Here is a 19,348-nt window from a genome sequence, read left to right on the forward strand (position 1 = left end):
TCAATTGTTATTATTTCTTCACACTTGTTAGTGCTTATTCTTAATAAGTTATTATTTACTCATAAGTATGATTCTCCTACAAATAAGAAATAATTTAATAAATTTTATAATGCAATGAATTAAAATAAATTAATAAATTAAATTACAGGCAATGATCTGGATTCTATACGAGCCTTATTTAGCGAAAAAGAGAAAGAACTTAGTCTTGCTGTTGCAAAAGTGGAGGCTCTGACTCGACAACTGGAAGATCTCAGAAGAGATCGAAGATGTCCCATAAATTTACTAAGTAGTAGCAATGGCACTGCACAGGCTCTACCACCGCAAGCGTCACGTGAGCTGGAAAAACTGCGACGTGAGTTAATGGTAAGTGTTGGACTATTAAAATAAATTTATTAACTACAGTAATTCATGCTCGCTTATTTATTTAGTACCGTAACCAATTGACACTACAGCAAGATGCACGTTTACATTTGCAAAGGGAGGCGCTACAACAACGCCAAGCTGAGCTACGCTCAGTGGATCAGCGTATCTATGAATTGCAAACACGATTACAACGTAAAAAAGCCGCCAACATACAAATTGTGACACAAAACCAAAATCAACTTCACGTGCAGCCGCATCTATTACAACAACAGCAGCAGCAACAGCAGACGCAATTGCAACAACAGCAACAGACAAATACACAAAATCTGCATCAACAACTGCAACAGCAACAGCAGCAGACAACATCCTATAACGCAGATCCAATTAGTTTTCAGAATAACGTTGAAAAACAAGGTGTGGCTGCACTGAAACAGCAGTTACTACAAAAGCAAACGGGGAATCACATTACCGACGCAACAACCCACGGACATACGCAGTTGCATACAAATAAATTTTCAAATATAATTAATCGTGAACAGAACCGTAATATTCCACGTGGCAACGTAGCCGCTGTAGAACCTTATATACACACGCCACAGAAATCGACAATATCATCCACTTCCAGCTATTTGAGTGGAGGAAACATACTTAAGCATTCAGCAGCCACAGCTAACACAAACCTACAAAATCAACTCATACAAGACTTAACGCACGTGAAGCTCAATCTAACGCACAGCAACTCACACAACAATGCTCCAAACTCTAACTTCTTTAGTGGGGAGAGCGATGAAACCAAGTTGGCCAAAAAAATGCTAACAGCAACAATAACTCCAAAATCAGCTGACTCCCCGAAACAGCTCGAAATAGATACTTCACATCATATATATGCGGAAATCGGACCGAAAAAGCGTGATCTTGTTAAGGACACAACAACTGCAACAACAACTGGAACAACAACAACAGCAGCAGCAACAAATCTAGAAACACAAACGACTACTACAACCGTTACTCAAACAAGCAAAATACCTAAAAGTATTGTTTCAACAACATCGGCTTCGGCTATGATAAGCAAACTGAATGCTGCAGCCAACAATCAGTTAGCATCAACTGCAACAACAACTCAGTTGAAGAAGAAGCGTGAAAATGAGAAGAAATCAGATGTCGCTGTTACCAGCGAGACGCTCTCCGAAAAAAATACCCAACAGTTAACAGTGCACAGCATGCCATTGGATGCAGCTAAAAGTGGCATAGCCACTGCACCTGCAATAGTTACAAGTGCCGAAAGTTTGCTGACAAAACCCAAACCAATTTCTGTGCTCTCAACTGGCAACTTAGCGGTACCACCGCGCAAACCTATAAGCAGTGTTGCGCCATCTTCAGTTAGTAGTTCCATACCGAAAATTATTGCATTCAGTCCTAAGGTGAATCGCGTAGCACCAAATGTTATAGCGCCAACTTCTGCAGTCTGCAATGCAAATGACCGTCCTGCTTTGCCACCAAAACCAAGTAAAATGTCTCCAACGGAGTCCACAACTGAAGCTACAGTAACCACGATTGCAAGTAACTCCACCGCAATAGCTAAACCAGCAGCAACAATGGAACCACATGGTACATTGAATATGCAAGCACTGAATATAAATGATAATTTACCTATAAAAGCTAAGCCACTGACAATACGCAAACAGCCCATGTCTGAGCAACCTCGGTTAAAATTGTCGAATGTAGGTCCAAAGCCCTTACCGCAACCGGCACGTAAAATTGATATACCAACCACTACAGCGTTATTATATAGTGAGAACAATAAGAGTATAGTTTCAAAAGAATGCAATGATACACATATCAATACCGCTGAACAAGTTCAACGGTATTCACCGGATGCACAAAATTCTCCTAATACTACCACAACGCAATCAAATTCTAGTGTTGATGAAACTGACAAAACTAACAATAGCCCCACATCTTCAGATAAATCGTTGGACAGTTTGAAAAGACGAATGCGTGCAAGCTCCACACCTGCCGCAGGTGGCAAACCTAAATTGACACGTCGTGTTAGTTTCGATCCTTTAGCTCTACTTTTGGATGCAAGTCTGGAAGGTGAACTAGAATTAGTTAAAAAGACAGCAATGCAGGTAACGAATCCCAGCGCTGCTAATGATGAGGGTATCACAGCACTTCACAACGCCATATGTGCCGGACACTTTGACATTGTCAAGTAAGTTTTTTATACCGGGAAAAGTTTTAGTTAACTTAACAATTTTTTCTTTGATATAGATTTTTGGTAGAATTTGGTTGCGATGTCAATGCTCAAGATTCAGATGGTTGGACACCCCTGCATTGTGCTGCTAGTTGCAACAATTTGTCTATGGTAAAGTTTTTAGTTGAAAGCGGCGCTTGTCTTTTTGCTGCAACTCTGTCAGATCATGAAACACCAGCCGAAAAATGCGAAGAGGATGAAGAAGGTTTCGATGGGTGCTCAGAATATTTATACAGTAAGTCACTTAGAATATTATATATATTTCATATTAATGGGAATCACGAATCACATCTTAGTTGTGATCCTAGAATATTTCAAAAAAGGAATCACAATATATAAGTTCACAATTATAGCATAATCTGTGCTTTATAGTTGTGCTGTTCGTATTCGATTTAACGAAGTATTCGGACAATTCGATTAATCGGATAATAACCGGAGTTAAAAAAAAAATGTCAAATTTTTTGTAAATCCGGAATCTTCGAATATCCAGATTTGCGATTATTTTTCGCAGTGAAATTATTCGGAGACTTCGTGAACGAAAGTTAAAGGGAGAGACCCAATTTCAAAAGAATGTTCAACACACAAATAAATACAAATTTCTTTAGGTATGATAAAATTTGTTGTTGTCTTTACGATTTTGTGTGTTTTGTGGTATTTTACGCAGAAAACTTTTAAAATTTTTATAATATCCGAATAAAATGAACGGCACTACTGCAAGTAGACCTCTGTGCTACCACAATGGACCATCATTTCAGCTCAAGTGGGCTTTTTGGACACAACGCCGTCACTCCAACCTACTTACCTCTCTACCATATATGATAATATTTATTTATTACATATAAATTTATTAATTATAAAAATCTTCTCTTTGAAGGCATTCAAGAAAAACTTGGTATACTTCATAATGGTGAAGTGCATGCAGTTTTCTCGTACGAAGCTCAGAACAGTGACGAGCTCACTTTCAATGTAAATGATCGTTTGATAGTTTTGCGTAAAGGTGATGATGCAGAGAATGAATGGTGGTGGGCCAAGAATTCAGAAGAAAAGGAAGGTTATGTGCCAAGAAATTTATTGGGTGTAAGTATTTTTAAATATTAATATTAACACAAAAAATATAATATATATTAAATCAATTACTTTTTTAGCTTTATCCAAGAATACCACCGCAAAACTCGAACTTCATTGATTAGCAGTTAATACGATTTTGTGCGTACAAAAAGAAAGCGGGGCGTTTAATACAAAAGCATTACATTTCCAAATATTTGTAATATTTGGCATATTGTATATGTATTTTATTTTATGTTTAAGCACGTCCAGAAACTATACTCATTAGCATACATAAATTATCATATTTTATTTTAACGTTTATATAAGTTTAATGAGAATATAGCTTGCGTCCATACTTTTTGCTCACATGAGCCTAACTTCGAATAGACCAAGAAATGTGCAACATTTGTAGGCTAGAATTTTCAAATTACACATAAACCCTGAATCTTGAATCCAAAATCATTCACCTTAATATACACAATCATTAATATATAAATATATATATTTAAAAATAACTTTATTGTTAAAGTTTTACTTAAGTTAGTTAACGTAGCTATTAATTATATAATAAAAAACTATTTTATTTTTAAATTTAAATATATTTATATACCTATATAGATATATAATATAACATATAACATAAATAAAGAAGCAAAAATTTTATATTAATATGCATAGCGTAAATATCAAATAATAAATTTATTTTTAAGCTTAGTTTTGAAATCAACTACACTGTTTGCCTAATATTAACTTAATTGTGATTTTTGTAAATTGTAAAAATAATAATTTTCTCTAAATAAATAAATTTATAATTAAATTAGTGCCTAATACTATTTTTGTTTTTTTACTCGAAATATAAAATATTCTAATACCTATAAACGTAAAAACTCTTGATGGACATGTTTAGTGTTAGCGGATAATGTCTAGATAAAAGAGATTTTATATAACGCAGATCTGAAACAACGATTAATAGTGAAATTTTAGATACGATGGAAAAAGGTAATACTCATGGGTGAGATTCAATATAACTTTTGTCCCAAGAACGTTACTTCATTCTTCTGACATTCACAATCTACAGTTTTCATATAAAGAGAAATACCACGCTGATTAATAATAAAAAAATAGATCAATGATTTTTAATATGTACGATTACATATGTTAAATTGAGTTCATAGACATTATATATGGTACTTCAAATATCATAATAGAATTAATGACATAGATTATCTAAATTAGTGATTTTAGATGTGTTAAATGACGGATCCTCTGGAATGACTGTTCAATTAAAGCATGCTTCAGGGAGAGGAGTTGTGATAGTTCTTATTTTTATTAAAAGAAGAAGTACATCATTGTGATTATTATGTTTAATCGATTAAAAACTCAAAAACTAATGAAATTTTGCATACATAATACTTGCATGGCTTTTCATCAGAAATTTATTTCAAAGACTTAGGCTTAGTACATAGAAATGGGCTTAGTAGAATATCACTGAGATTATATAGCATCATAGTTGATCTTAATTTTAAATTAAGTATTGCTTTACATAAAGTAAGAAGACTCTGCAAACTTGTAAAATGGGAACGTCACTGCTATTTTAGAGTAGCACAATGGATCTCATTTCGAAAATAACTAAGTATTGTTATACGTAAAGTAAGAAGATTCTTCAAGCTTGTAATATGGATTTTCAGGTACTACAAATGTCACTGAGATTCTATAATAGCACAATGGAGCTTGTTTTAAAAGTCAAATAGTTTCTTATTCGAATTATACTAGTCCATAATAAAGAACTATGTTGCTTGATAAACTGGGGAACATAAGTGATATAACTGATTTTTTTAGTACTGTTCATGTCGACGTCAGTGCAACTATTTCAATGAACTTTCAAATAATGAATACTATTACTATAGTAGTTTTTTGGAAAGTCTAAAATGCACGTATATATATATGTTATTTATTTTACAAGTTTTTCCATCCAAAAGATCCAAAATATGGCAATTAAATTTGGAGTTTTTTGCATTACTAGTTTAAAAATAATCTAATACAAATTTCCTTAAAGTCACAAAAACTGACATTAAAACCGTCTTGATCGATTTCTGGATATAAATTCACTACGGAGCCGAGGAGGTACTGATATATAAAGAATTAACAAAATGAAATTTTTAAAATATTATTATTTATTAAAAAATTGAATTCCTAAAGAATAATATAAAAAAATATAAAATACAAAATAAAATAAAAATAAAAATAATTATAAATGATCAATTCAATTATTCTTTAGCAGGCTTATGATATCGTTTTAATATACATAATACAGCAAGTGAAGTTATTAATGAACTTTTACACCAAATTAACAAAACTCCAAGTTTGAACACATAAGTCAAGTACTGATTTGGGTCAAATGGATTATTATACTGGCACTGAGCTTGTGGCAGGGCACAAGTTCAACCCTCAAAAAAAATAATTTACAAATAATTAAACATAAGAAATAATTTCAAGACCACCGATGAAGAATATTTGGTAATATTTGAAACGGCTGTATGATCAACCAAAAACTCAATTAAATAATAAATAATAAAATTTTGTTGTTGATATTCACTATTGTTTAAAATACCACATTACCTAAAACAATTGAAAACATTTTCGTAAAAATTTTGGAGCACTTTTCAAAACAAATTGTATTGGGACTATCAAAGTCTATTTAAGTACAAACACATATTAGGCTTTAAATAAAAAAATATGTACCAGAGTGAAAACTTAATGAATACTTAAATAAATCATCTAAATAAATCATCTTGTCTTAAGCCAAACAAACCGGAAATTTTTTTACAAATCGAGCTTTCTTTGCCCCCTTTTATTTGAATTAATAGAATAAAATGGTTTATTACACCCAGGGTTTGAATTGCTTGCTGAAAATTAGCAAAAGCAACCATATTTTGACTAATGCATAAATATTGACCAGTCAATTTTAGTCAAACGACTAATTGCTAATGCATTGCATATGAAAATGAAATAAGAATATGCATTAGCAACAGCAAAAAACGTAAACTGGTTTCATTTTGATTGCTTGCTAATAGTCAATTTTACATTTTTGACTATTATGCGTTTGGAATATATGCAACTTGCTTGCTTATGCGTTAGCTGCTTGTGTTTTGCTATTAGCAAATGCATATGGATTTCTTCTTTTTGTTTTTGTTTTAAGGGAATGTGTACGCATTATTTCTTTGTTGGTGCATTGAATATAGTTGTTCAAAATTGTAAGTAATGTGTGTGCGTACAATTTGTATGCAATTAATATAATTTTATCTGTAAATAGATTATGCCTAAATTTATGTTTTTTTTAATTATTAAATTTATGATATATATGATATATATATATATATATTTATTAATTATTAATTCATATATATATAAATATATAATTAATTACTAATTATTAATTCATATATATATATATGTTTATATTTGTGAATACAAATGATATTTGTGGGATAATTTTAAGTAATATGTAGAACATATTATATACAAGTTTTTGGTACAGTCGCCGACATTGATGACGCAATAATCAAATTAATGTCATTTACATTCAAGATTACCATCGAGCGTGCTTTTTCATCACTAAAATTGATCTTATCTTGTCAACGGAATCGTCTTAGTCATGAAACTTTGGAAAACATTCTCATGGTTAAACTAAATCCGCAATTTTTGACCATGCTATTGATGATATGCCGTTGTTTCAATCCCTGAATGGGACTTAAATTTAGAAGAATAACAACATCAAATTAAAATTTTTAATCATAATTGATAATACAGTTTTTATATTTTTTACCGGGCTTAGGTCGTTTATTTAACACATTAATTTATAAAAATGTTTTTCAAATAAAATAAAAAATTTCACTTTTTAAACTGTTTTAAATATTTAGTTATATTTTAATTTTAATACAAAATTATTTATATCACAAATATTTCGAACTACTTCGTAGACCATCTTCAATGTATAATAACAATAACAAAGAAATAAATAGTGGTGTCGGCAATGTCGGCGACTGTACCAAAAAGTTGTATATAATATGTTCTACATATTACTTAAAATTATCCCACAAATATCATTTGTATTCACAAATATAAACATATATATATATATGAATTAATAATTAGTAATTAATTATATATTTATATATATATGAATTAATAATTAATAAATATATATATATATATATCATATATATCATAAATTTAATAATTAAAAAAAACATAAATTTAGGCATAATCTATTTACAGATAAAATTATATTAATTGCATACAAATTGTACGCACACACATTACTTACAATTTTGCACAACTATATTCAATGCACCAACAAAGAAATAATGCGTACACATTCCCTTAAAACAAAAACAAAAAGAAGAAATCCATATGCATTTGCTAATAGCAAAACACAAGCAGCTAACGCATAAGCAAGCAAGTTGCATATATTCCAAACGCATAATAGTCAAAAATGTAAAATTGACTATTAGCAAGCAATCAAAATGAAACCAGTTTACGTTTTTTGCTGTTGCTAATGCATATTCTTATTTCATTTTCATATGCAATGCATTAGCAATTATGCAAGCAATGCAATTAGCAACAGCAATTCAAACCCTGATTACACCTCATATATAATATCTTTATCATTTCATCAAGTCTTCACTTAGGTTAAATATATCTGAAACACAACGTGTATATACTTATATAGTTACGATATAAATGTCTTAATTTACATATAATACATATATATGTGTTACATATTTATACATATATTTCATAAATATATGTATTTATTTACAAAATCTGAGTGGGGTATGAATCCCCAAATCATGTTGTGCCGAAAATTTCCATTAAAACTTTATAAAAAATAAAATTCAGCAAACTAATTAATGATTATGTCAAATCATTATCTCAAAATTTCAAAACACGGAATTTTTTCAAACATTTTTTTATTGGTATTTAAGTATTATTACTAAATTGCTAATTTAAAATAATAACAGCATGCGTATACAACCTGTCTTCTAAAAAGATTTGAATATTCTAATATAAATCTTTTTTGAAAAAGAGGCGATGTTTGCGTGACTAAGCAGAAGTAAAACAAACATGCAAGCTGAACTCACTCAATTGCTTTAAATTATTTGTTATAAAATGACGTCTGCTACATAATATTATGATCGTGTAATACCCTACACAATATTAAGAATAGAGTGTATTCAGTTTATCAAAACGTTTGTAACGTAAAGAACAACAATCAACATATAAAGTTTATTTATGTTTATATATTCCATATGTTAATATGTTCATATATTCACATCTCTACTTATCTGATCTTACTTATTTCAACTTCTTAATATATATCACGAATTGATTCACTCTATAATTAATAAAAACAGTTCCATCTTAATATGGTTTAAAAATTCAATTAGATTAAACAGCATTTCAGTTAGGCTAAGAAGTATACTAAGAGCTCTATGGTACTACAGAAATGAAGACATACACAAGGTTTTGAAAGCTAATAGTGTGCAAAGTATATAAAAGATAAAGCGTACAAGAGAAATCAAACGAATGATAATATGTTCATATATTCAAGTCTCTACTTATCTGATCTTACTTCTTTCAACCTCTTAATATATATCAAGAATTTACTCACTCTATATTTAATAAAAACCTTTTTATTTTAATATATTTCAAAAATTTAATTATTTCAAAAAACATTTCCTTTAGGCTGAGAAGTATACTAAAAGCTCCATGGTACATCAGAAATGAAGACATGCATTATCAGAAGATTTGATATGTTAATAGTGTGTGTAGTATATAAAAGATAAAGCGCTGAAATGTTGTAGACTTTTACAATGACTTCTAGCGTTGTTGCACTTTTTAGACGCCTACTACGTGGTTCATCTCCAACGCTTGTACACCACGTTTAAATTGTAAAATCAATCGATGCACAGCTGGAGATTAAGGAGCAGAAATTCAGCTTTTTTGTATGAATTTCTATTGGTGATAAACTTTCTAAAGTAAAAAATTTTATGCCTTCTCGATATTCGGCTTTTTCTATAGTCCCAAAATCACCGACACTTCAGCTTCAAAATGACTTGTAAAAAAAGACTAAATTAACATATGGAATGTTGAAACGGCTTAAAAATTTTGATTCTTCTTCGTTTGGGTACTTCTTAACCAACCTGTAAGCGCACAGATATCTTTACTTTGAGTTGTCTTGTCATATTGATCAAATTAATAATATATGGTCATTGTCTTCTTAACTAGAGATCACCTAGAAATCATTACACAGTCAACTGAAGAGGCGAAGACATGGATATAGCTTAATCGGGTTGTGTTGTGTTACTGATACATTTAATGGTAGAATGGTACCAAGTTGTATTGTTATAGGTGTTATAATGATATGTTAATATACTGATGTAACAAATATAATGTTGAACTTAATAAAACATTTTTTTAACATAATGTAAAACGTGCAAATATTAAACATATACATTGTAAGTATTTTATTCAAACAAACAGGCCTTCGCAATGAGTATTTAATACATAGAAATGGTAGAGCAGTAGTTTTATTTAATTTTAATTTTTGAAATTCATTATTAGTTGTTAATAAAAACATTCATTTAAACTTAGAGAAAACTGTCAAACTGCTTTTCAATTTGAAGTAATAATGAGTATACATATGAAATCATTTTTAAAATTCAAGAGAACTAAACAGTATTTAAATTTGATTGCGCTAAGGTAGAAAGCTTTCGTGATCAGAAAAAAAATAGTTTAAATTTATTTTCATTTCGGTCGGTTGTAATCGAAACATAATTTTCAGTTGTTGGTGCTCGAGAGCCGTATCTTACAATCATTCTACGCGCGAACTTTTGTCGGTTGACAACGGTTTTCAGTCTGCTAACGCGCTAGTCCATCGACAGTAAAATTATTGGATTTGGTTTATAAAGGGACTTCCAACTAAACTGTGTTGTAGTGCAAAGAAAACTTTTCGAATAAAAAATATGGTAAGTAAACCATGTTTTCGTTTTTTTTTTGTGCAAAGTCATAATTGTAAATCAATAAATCACAAGTGATTGACAGATTTTATTTGAGTTATGAATGTGATGATCATTACACGTGTAAAGTATTTTAGTTACATAAAAAAATAGAAAGACACAAGTGATTTAAAAAAAAATATTTGCAGTTCATAGATTTGATATTTTCAAATCTGTAATAATATTTTCATTATATGAAGACAGCAGTGAAATTTTATCAGTTTTTAATATATAATAAATAATCGATCAAAAATGTCAACACTAGAGAAAACATCCACATATGTAGTTTAAAAAAAATTCCTGTCCAATTAAATATAAGTACTCACTTATATTTACTAGTTTTGAAATTAATTTTAAAAAGTATCTCCAATAATAATTGACTAATAATAATTCAACAGCGATCCAGAAAAAATGATTAGATGATTAGAATCTATATAAAATAGATATTTAATGTCCGTTTTGACGAAAGAATTTAAATTCTTAATATAAACTATTGTTTTCATTATAGATATATTTCGAACAGTAGCAAATCACAACAATAAACTTTTATTGTTTTATTAATTAATTTCGCCATCATTAAAACACTTGTGTGAACCCATGCATTGGCTTAATGAAAAATAATTTTTTTCTTCCGTAATCAGGATCTTTTTCCAGTTATTTATTTATCTAACTTTCCATTCAAAATTATTTTTTTTTTGCCTTTTTCAAGATAATTCATCAATAAAACCCCTTTTGCATCCCAAAAAACCGATCTTTCTAACTTCACCTGTTTTGAAGCTACAGTTCACTGTAAACGTTCCGTTCTTGTTACAGTTTAGGAACATAATGTTAGATCCATGCCTCATGGATAAATAAAATCGGTTTTATTCTGCTCAAAACGCTACAGATTAATGCCTTTTTTAAATGTTGACTACAAGTTTGATCGAAATGTTTGGCTATCCTTACAGCAATTTCAAGTATTGTCAAATATGCATCACAGTGCTTATGGAATTATTTCTTATATTTAATTATTCGTAAATAATTTTTTGAGACTGCAAGTGCCTAGGGTTGAACCTAGGTCGTCACCTGTAAATATTAAAGCTCATAGTCAGTCTTCATTAGTCAACTGAACCAAAGCCGTACTTGACTTATATGTTCGAACTTGCATTTTTGTTAATTTGGTGTGAAAGTTCATTTATAAATTTGCTAACTGTTTCATATTAGAACGAAATTAGAAACTAAAAAATAATTAAATCTTCAATATAAAATAATAAAAAATCGAGTACTAAAGTAAAAAAGATTCCAAATAGACAAATCCCCTGTATGTAACATATTTTGGGTTGAGCAAATATTATTTTAGATCATTTTGGATCATTTTGGATCATTTTGTAAGTTTTTGATATTTTAAGTCAAAATTGAAAAAATTTTCTAAAAAAAATTGCTCTTATATATATTCCTTATTGCTCTTATTATTTATTAATAATGTTATTGTTTAGTCCTTTTTAATTTTTTTTTATGTCCTTTTTTTGTGTGCCTCTTTTGTTGTTTTTCTTAATGGTGTACATATGAATTAAGTTGAGAACTAACTGCATATATGACTAAAGTGATAAGAATTATTTTTTTCTAATTAATTTAAAATCAATTTACAATATAAAATAATTATTGTGTTTTATTGGGCTAATTGATCAATTACTTTCAACTATTGCAATAAATTAAAATTGTTCACTTAAAATGAATATCAATAACAATACTAATTATAAATAATTCAATACTTTCCAAGCAAGATATGTTAATTCATATCGGGTTTATAAAGATGTGTGTGGTTTAACCAATATTATTTTTATTTTTATTTTGTTTTTGTAACTTAATGGAACAAAACAGTTGGATTAAAAAAAATAACGTTATAAACTACATTTCAGTCCTAATAATAAAATTATATTGTTACAAAGAAAAATATACATTTCATAACAACTGAAATAATGTTCCAGGTATAAAGTTACAAAGAAAATGCGGTATACCAGTGATCTAGTGTTCTAGTTTTTTGTACATGAGACTTAAGTAAAATATTAATATGAATATCAAAGGTAGCATCAAAAGCTAATGACTCTTAGAATATAAAATGTTATTTTAATACCAATAGTTTTTATATAAATAAAGTGTGTTTATAATTTTTCAATTATTAATTTTACAATAATAATGAACCAATATTACAGATATGTAAAGTCGAAAGGTTCCTTGGAAACATCTGACAGCTGGAAATATTATAAAAAGTGAATATGTGTGTCTATATTCAAAACTAGCCTACATAGTCGTATATACAGTTTACTTATATTTGGTATATGTTTTTATATATGTAAGTCCATTCATATAGAACTGTTTTTCATTCATCCCAAGATATTTTATATTCTTTTAATTTTAATGCTTTCGCATTAACCCTTACCTTTATACTAAAATGATTATCAACGGAAACTATATATTAGAAGTAGCTGTTATTAATATGAGGATTATTAGCTAATTATTGATTAAGTATGTAAATTTAAAATACTTATTTCACTATTTATTTATTGTTATTTACACAAACAAGTTATTTTATTACTTCATTGAAGAATTTTATTATTGCAATTATAATTATAACTCTAGTCAATTAAATGAGCTGACGATAACTTACCATCAATTAATACATAATATACGTAATTTTAAATTAAATACACAATAATATAAAAAGTGATGTCATTTCATACTTATATATGACAAGCCACTAAAATTTGTGTTTAATATATAAAAAATATATATAAATAAGTCTTTTTTCAAATAAAAAATACCGAAATTTGTGTCGTAACTAAAATATTCTATAATTATCGAAACTTTATTTGCTGTGCGTGAATAATATAAAAATACAAGGAAAGTAGAGGGGCAGGAGATCAAAAAAAACGCGAGAAAGAGGAAATCGAGGTGTGTAGACACATCAAGTTTGTCCATAAGTTTCATTAAAAAGACAACGCGATCACTCAATGCTGAAAGTATGGGAGGAATATTTCCCCAAACTACTATCTGGTAATGATAACATCAATTTCGCTTTTAGAGAAAAACTCTCGAAGTCCCCAATCAAAAACAACAAAGAGGCAGGCGTAGATGGCCTACCTGCTGAATGTTGGCGGCCGACAGCAATATACGAATGGAGGCCATGCATCAGTTTATTTACAGAATATGATTGTGCGATATTATGCTCAGCGATTGAAATCTTTGTACTCTGTTTTGAAAAAAGATGACCCGACAATTGGCCCCAACTATCGTGGGACCAATCTAATACCTGTCGCGTACAAGGTCCTTTCAACTGCACTGTGTGAAAGGTTAAAACCACATGCGAACTCACTGATTGCATCTTATTAATGCGGCTTTCGACTTGGTCGCTTCACTAATGACCAGATATTCACATTTGGCACCAGATATGTAACAAAGCCCACAAACATAACATCGACTCTAACCACCTTTTTGTCGATTATAAAGTAGTTTTCAATAGCCCTATTAGGAATCGCGTTTACACTGCAATGTATGAGCTCGGTATCCCTGGGAAAATAATACGACTATGAGGTTGAGCAATACCTGTAGCTCCGTTAAGATAAGATCGCGTCTCTCCGAACGTTTTGACACCGTACGAGGCTTCAGACAATGTGATTACTTATCATGTGAGCTTTTCAGTTTCGTCATGGAAGTAATAATGCGTAGGACAGGTGTTCATCGTAATGGAACTATATTCAACAAATGTGTCCAGCTCCTTGCTTATGGTTTCATCTACTTTGGTACCGCCATAACGAACAAAAATTATTTTAGCCTCAAGATCAGAGGAAAAATCACCATTGTTAATAGGTGCTACTATGGTTTCAGTAGGCAATTAGAATATGCGAGATATTCATTTTCGTCTTCGATTTTCATGAATTCCCAATATATTCCCCATATTTAGTTTTTCTATGAGTATAAAATATTTTGCATTATGGTTCATATAGGTGTACTGAAATAATTTTTAAAATATCATTTATAATAATATTAGTAAATTTTGCACCACTAAAATGAATGAAATGAGTACATATAATACGAGTATTAACTTACAATATTTACATATTCTACAGTTTAGCGTAAAGTTCTATATATGTACATATGTATATGTATAAACAAGTGTATTACATGTATAGAGAAATTGTTTACAACTATGAACGTTTAAGAGTCTATAATTTAAAGCTTTATTTATGGGAGATAACATTATAAAATTTGTTATTTAATTATTCTAAGAGATAAGTACAATGTATTTGTTACATTGTATTTAATGTTTAGACCTAAGAAAAATATTTTCATCAACTTCACCGAACCGTTAATACCCTTCATACAAAACAAATTATTAGCAAAAAATTATATTCTGATTCAAGCTGCATGTCTAATAGACAGCGTTATTAACTAATTTGTATCCGACCTGTAAAAGATTTTTATGGAAATCATTAGAACATTAAGTAAAACTCTTTTTCAATAAGAAAACAAGAAAATTAGATATGTTGGTAAGAGATTAGTGAATTGATTAAGTTAGCTAAGCTGGATTTTAAACTCCTATTATTATTAATATAAAAACAGATAGTTCATACGGAGGACAGATAGAATCCTTACTATGAGAAATTGTGGAAATTTTTCTCATTTTAATTGATTGGTGGTCGGAGGTGGATCAATATCACAACTAAGGAAATATCGAAAGTTAGCTGCAAGGTTTTTGATTAACAGTTTGAGAGAAAAGGCACTCAATTATAATATAATTAGAATATATACCTGAACATATACCATATACCTTTTAAACACTGGCTATACAAACCGATGAAGCTGGACTTTATATGCACGAACGCATACCATTCAGCCGATACATTAAATTTAAATGATTATAAACTAGAGTTTTAGAAGGAATTTAATGCCCCATGAATATTAAAAAATATATATTACTGATCAATCAACATTTGTTTATGCGAGAAAGGTGTTAAAATGAATATTTTAATTGAAGAAAATGATTCGCAAAAATTTATTAATGATTCCAAGTGATGTCTGAAACTGATGAAGTATAAAATACATGATTCTTTGAGTTGGTGTAATATGTTCATGTAATACCATATAGCGAAATCAAAATAGTAATCATCAATTTCTTTGAGAAAAATCGAAAAATCTTCTTCAAAATGACAAAAAAGAGGATAAGTTAGCCGGATAATACGGGATCCATATTTTGGTATGCGAATAAGATTATATTCTCTAAAACACTTCGGCAAGCAGTTTCATTGGAGTTGAGGTCCATCGGCAATGAAAATATTTGTGTGATCTTGGACCAGGACAATATCCTTTTTCACAATTTGTTAGTTACTATAGCCAAATTATATGAATTCTATTTTAAATTGGTGCCGCTTGTAGTATTTTCGTTGGATTTGAACACAGCGTTATCTATCTGCTCGTATATTTTAAGAGTATGCTTCCCAAAAAGTGGTACTATTTAAACAATGAAGCATCTTATTTAAGAATAAAAAAATATTTGAAAGATGTAAGGAAACTCTAAAATTAAAAATAAATTGTTCTTCGGGAAAATTATAATAGGTCTTGTGTACGCGAATTCATTATTTTCAAAATTCATTAAGAACTAATTTTATCAATATTTCTACCATATATACCCGTATATATACAATTTATTTAAACTTCAAAAAGGTCTTTAATTTATTAATATAAAATTATTTTTATTAAATATTCTTAAAAGACACAATAACCTTCTTTTTTATTTATTCTAATTTCCATATTCATAAGTCCTATATTTACGGAATTTTGATTGTGAATCCAAACTATATATTTCACCTAGAAAACTAATAGAGATTTTGGGTCAGACATTTATTAGTTTAATTGATTTCCACTTATACCTTAATGACCTTCAACTGTCGTAAAAAAATCAACTACAAATATATAGTTTATCACACTAGACAGATGCACTCAAGTCCGCATGAAAAAATTACTAATGTGTCTAGATTTTTCGTTTTATTGAACTGCGAATTTTTAAATTTACTTAGCAACATTGTAATATAAGCCAATATTTATATTTATGTAAAATACATTTTTATAAATGCATATTTAAAAATTTTTATTGACAAACGTGTTAATTGTTTATTTTACTATTAACATTATTAGAACGTCAGTCATTTACGTGCAAAGTTCATCTATACATCTACATCTAACTGTCTTCACGTGTTTATATGTAATTCTTATATTTATTACAATTTGTTTGCATTTCAGATTATTAAGTCAGTGTTTACACTATGCTTCATTGGCGTGTTGACTTTACTAGCCCCTGAAGTAAAAAGTGCTAATATATTAGCGGTCTATGCATTTCCTGGTAAAAGTCATTTCATGATGCATAGAACACTCATTAAAGAACTTATAAATCGTGGACATCAGGTAAGTTTCCAGTAGATTTTTAATGACATTTAATAATTATGTTAATTACTATAGGTTACTATGGTTACAGCATTTTCTCTGGAAGATCTAAAACTTGGCGATAATTATACCGAAATTCTTATAGAACCTGTATATGATTTTTGGGACGATAGTAAGTACTACTACTTATAAATAAATAGACAGATGGAATAAAATTAAATTACTTCACAGAATTCTAAAATATATGAATATTCTACGGGTACATGAGATTTAAAATATTTATCTATTATTTACAATTTCACTTAAATAAAATAGGTAGCTGCCATATTACATTACCCTTCACTCAAAGCCTTAACCCTTGCTTCACAATTGTGGTCTTTCGGAGTGTTTGGGAAGTGGAAAAAATTAATTGACTTTGCTAGAAAAGCAAATGCTGTTTTGACATTGGAAAACCATATATATGATATGATAATAGCCTTTCTTTCATCTATCTATTTTGAGAATTGAAATCTTTCACTTTTCAACTTTCTTGATTTCCCCAAAGCTTTCTGCGAAGGTCTGCTATTCTTTATTTTGTGAAGAAGTAATAAAACGTATTTCTTTAGCTGCTTCTAAATAAATTTAATCTTTTACTGAACTACAGACCTAATACAATATATCGAAATGATGCCCTACAAATTATATTTTTTTTGTTAAATATGTGTTCTAACTAGCTTTCAAAACCCATACATAATAAAATCCTGCTGAAATCTAGGCATAAAACTTATATTGTTTTACAATATATTACTTAATATTGCCTTACTTTACATAGAACTAATTTTTTCTTTTACTTACAGTTAAAAAACATTTTGGCGCTACAAACCTATTCGAATTGACTAGCATGACAGTTTTTGACTTTCTCAAAATGCTTGAAATATTGGGAGTTGCCACTACTGAGCACGCATTACGTCAACAGAAAGTGGTGGCTTTAATAAACGCAAAGAAAACTGAAGGTGTATACGATCTACTCCTGGCAGAACAATTTTATCAAGAAGCATTCCTAGCATTGGCCAAAGTCTATAACATACCGGTTGTAACTACTAGCACACTTGGTTTTGAGAATCACATGAGTCAAATAATGGGAGTTTTGACACCCTGGTCACATGTACCACATGGTTTTTTGCCATTTTTAGATCGAATGACATTCACGGAACGTCTGAAGAACAGTTTCTATTCATTATACGAGGATTTGGATCGGGAATATAATTACTTTCCAAAAATGGATGAACTCGTTCAGACATATTTTTCAAAAGCATTAGCTAACTTAGGTAAATATAAAAGTCGTAAATACTATATACTTAAAATAAGGTTCTTATATGTGCAAATAGTCTATATTACAATCAAATGATAAATGATACCAAATCATTATCACACTTTCATTTCACATCTGCTTTAAAAGTAATTGAAGAAGAAGAATTCATTGAAATAATTAATTTTTATTTTTCCGCCTGTGTTACAGATGAAATACCTAAAGTTACTCAAATGGAAAAGAATATTTCGGCTTTGTTACTGAACAGTTACGTGCCGTTGACTACACCACGTCCTACTGTTGCCGCGATGATATCAGTGGGTGGTCTACACATTTACCCGTCCAAACCTTTGCCAGAGGATTTGCAAACGTTTCTAGATGAAGCAGAGTATGGCGCTATATACTTTGCTTTAGGTAAGCAAATTCTCACTACCAACTTTACTGTAATTCTAGTATCTGTATCTCATGTTGTTCTTGTTGTTGTTGTTGTTATTGTATTTTGTGGGTAATTTAAAATGATAACACAACATGACGCAGCATTTTATTATCTCACACGTTCATCGGTGAATGGTAAAGTATATTTCTGAATTACTTAACCGAGACTCAGAGCAGTTGTTTGTGTTTTTTGAAGGGCCGCACTTGATGATTGCATTTGTGAGAAGCTTCAATCTGGCAATTTATTTCAATCAATTAAATTGCTTGATTAATATAAATTATTTACATTGTATAATCTCAGATTTAAATGAATTGAAAGCCATCAACTGTTCGACATTTCCGCATGAGTTTAAAATTTTTTTTTATATTTTCAGAGTATTGTAAATTGATTAAATTTTCCATTTAATTTCAATGATTATATATGCAGCGATAATGTGTCACTTACAAAAATATTTCAATATAATGTATATTGATTACACACAA

At 29.6% G+C, this 19,348-nt stretch overlaps 2 protein-coding genes across 2 annotated transcripts; both read left to right on the top strand.

Annotated features, from left to right (window-relative positions):
• Positions 1–148: 148 nt before the first annotated feature.
• LOC119663065 (apoptosis-stimulating of p53 protein 2-like) lies at positions 149–4,212 on the top strand (the record flags this gene model as incomplete). The annotated part of the gene is made up of 5 exons (XM_038072732.1): positions 149–363; positions 429–2,575; positions 2,635–2,852; positions 3,492–3,694; positions 3,763–4,212. Coding segments are annotated over 5 exons (2,828 nt in total), but the record flags the coding sequence as incomplete, so codon positions are not given.
• Positions 4,213–10,404: 6,192 nt separating this feature from the next.
• LOC119663066 (UDP-glycosyltransferase UGT4-like) lies at positions 10,405–19,088 on the top strand. Its single transcript, XM_038072733.1, has 5 exons — positions 10,405–10,695; positions 17,002–17,163; positions 17,218–17,314; positions 17,979–18,449; positions 18,641–19,088. Exons 1-5 carry the CDS (start codon positions 10,693–10,695, stop codon positions 18,937–18,939), a joined length of 1,032 nt encoding a protein of 343 aa, XP_037928661.1. The 5' UTR covers positions 10,405–10,692; the 3' UTR covers positions 18,940–19,088.
• Positions 19,089–19,348: the final 260 nt, after the last annotated feature.

This window comes from Teleopsis dalmanni, unplaced genomic scaffold (genome assembly GCF_002237135.1).
Source record: "Teleopsis dalmanni isolate 2A unplaced genomic scaffold, ASM223713v2 unscaffolded_contig_0108, whole genome shotgun sequence".
NCBI lineage: Eukaryota > Metazoa > Arthropoda > Insecta > Diptera > Diopsidae > Teleopsis > Teleopsis dalmanni.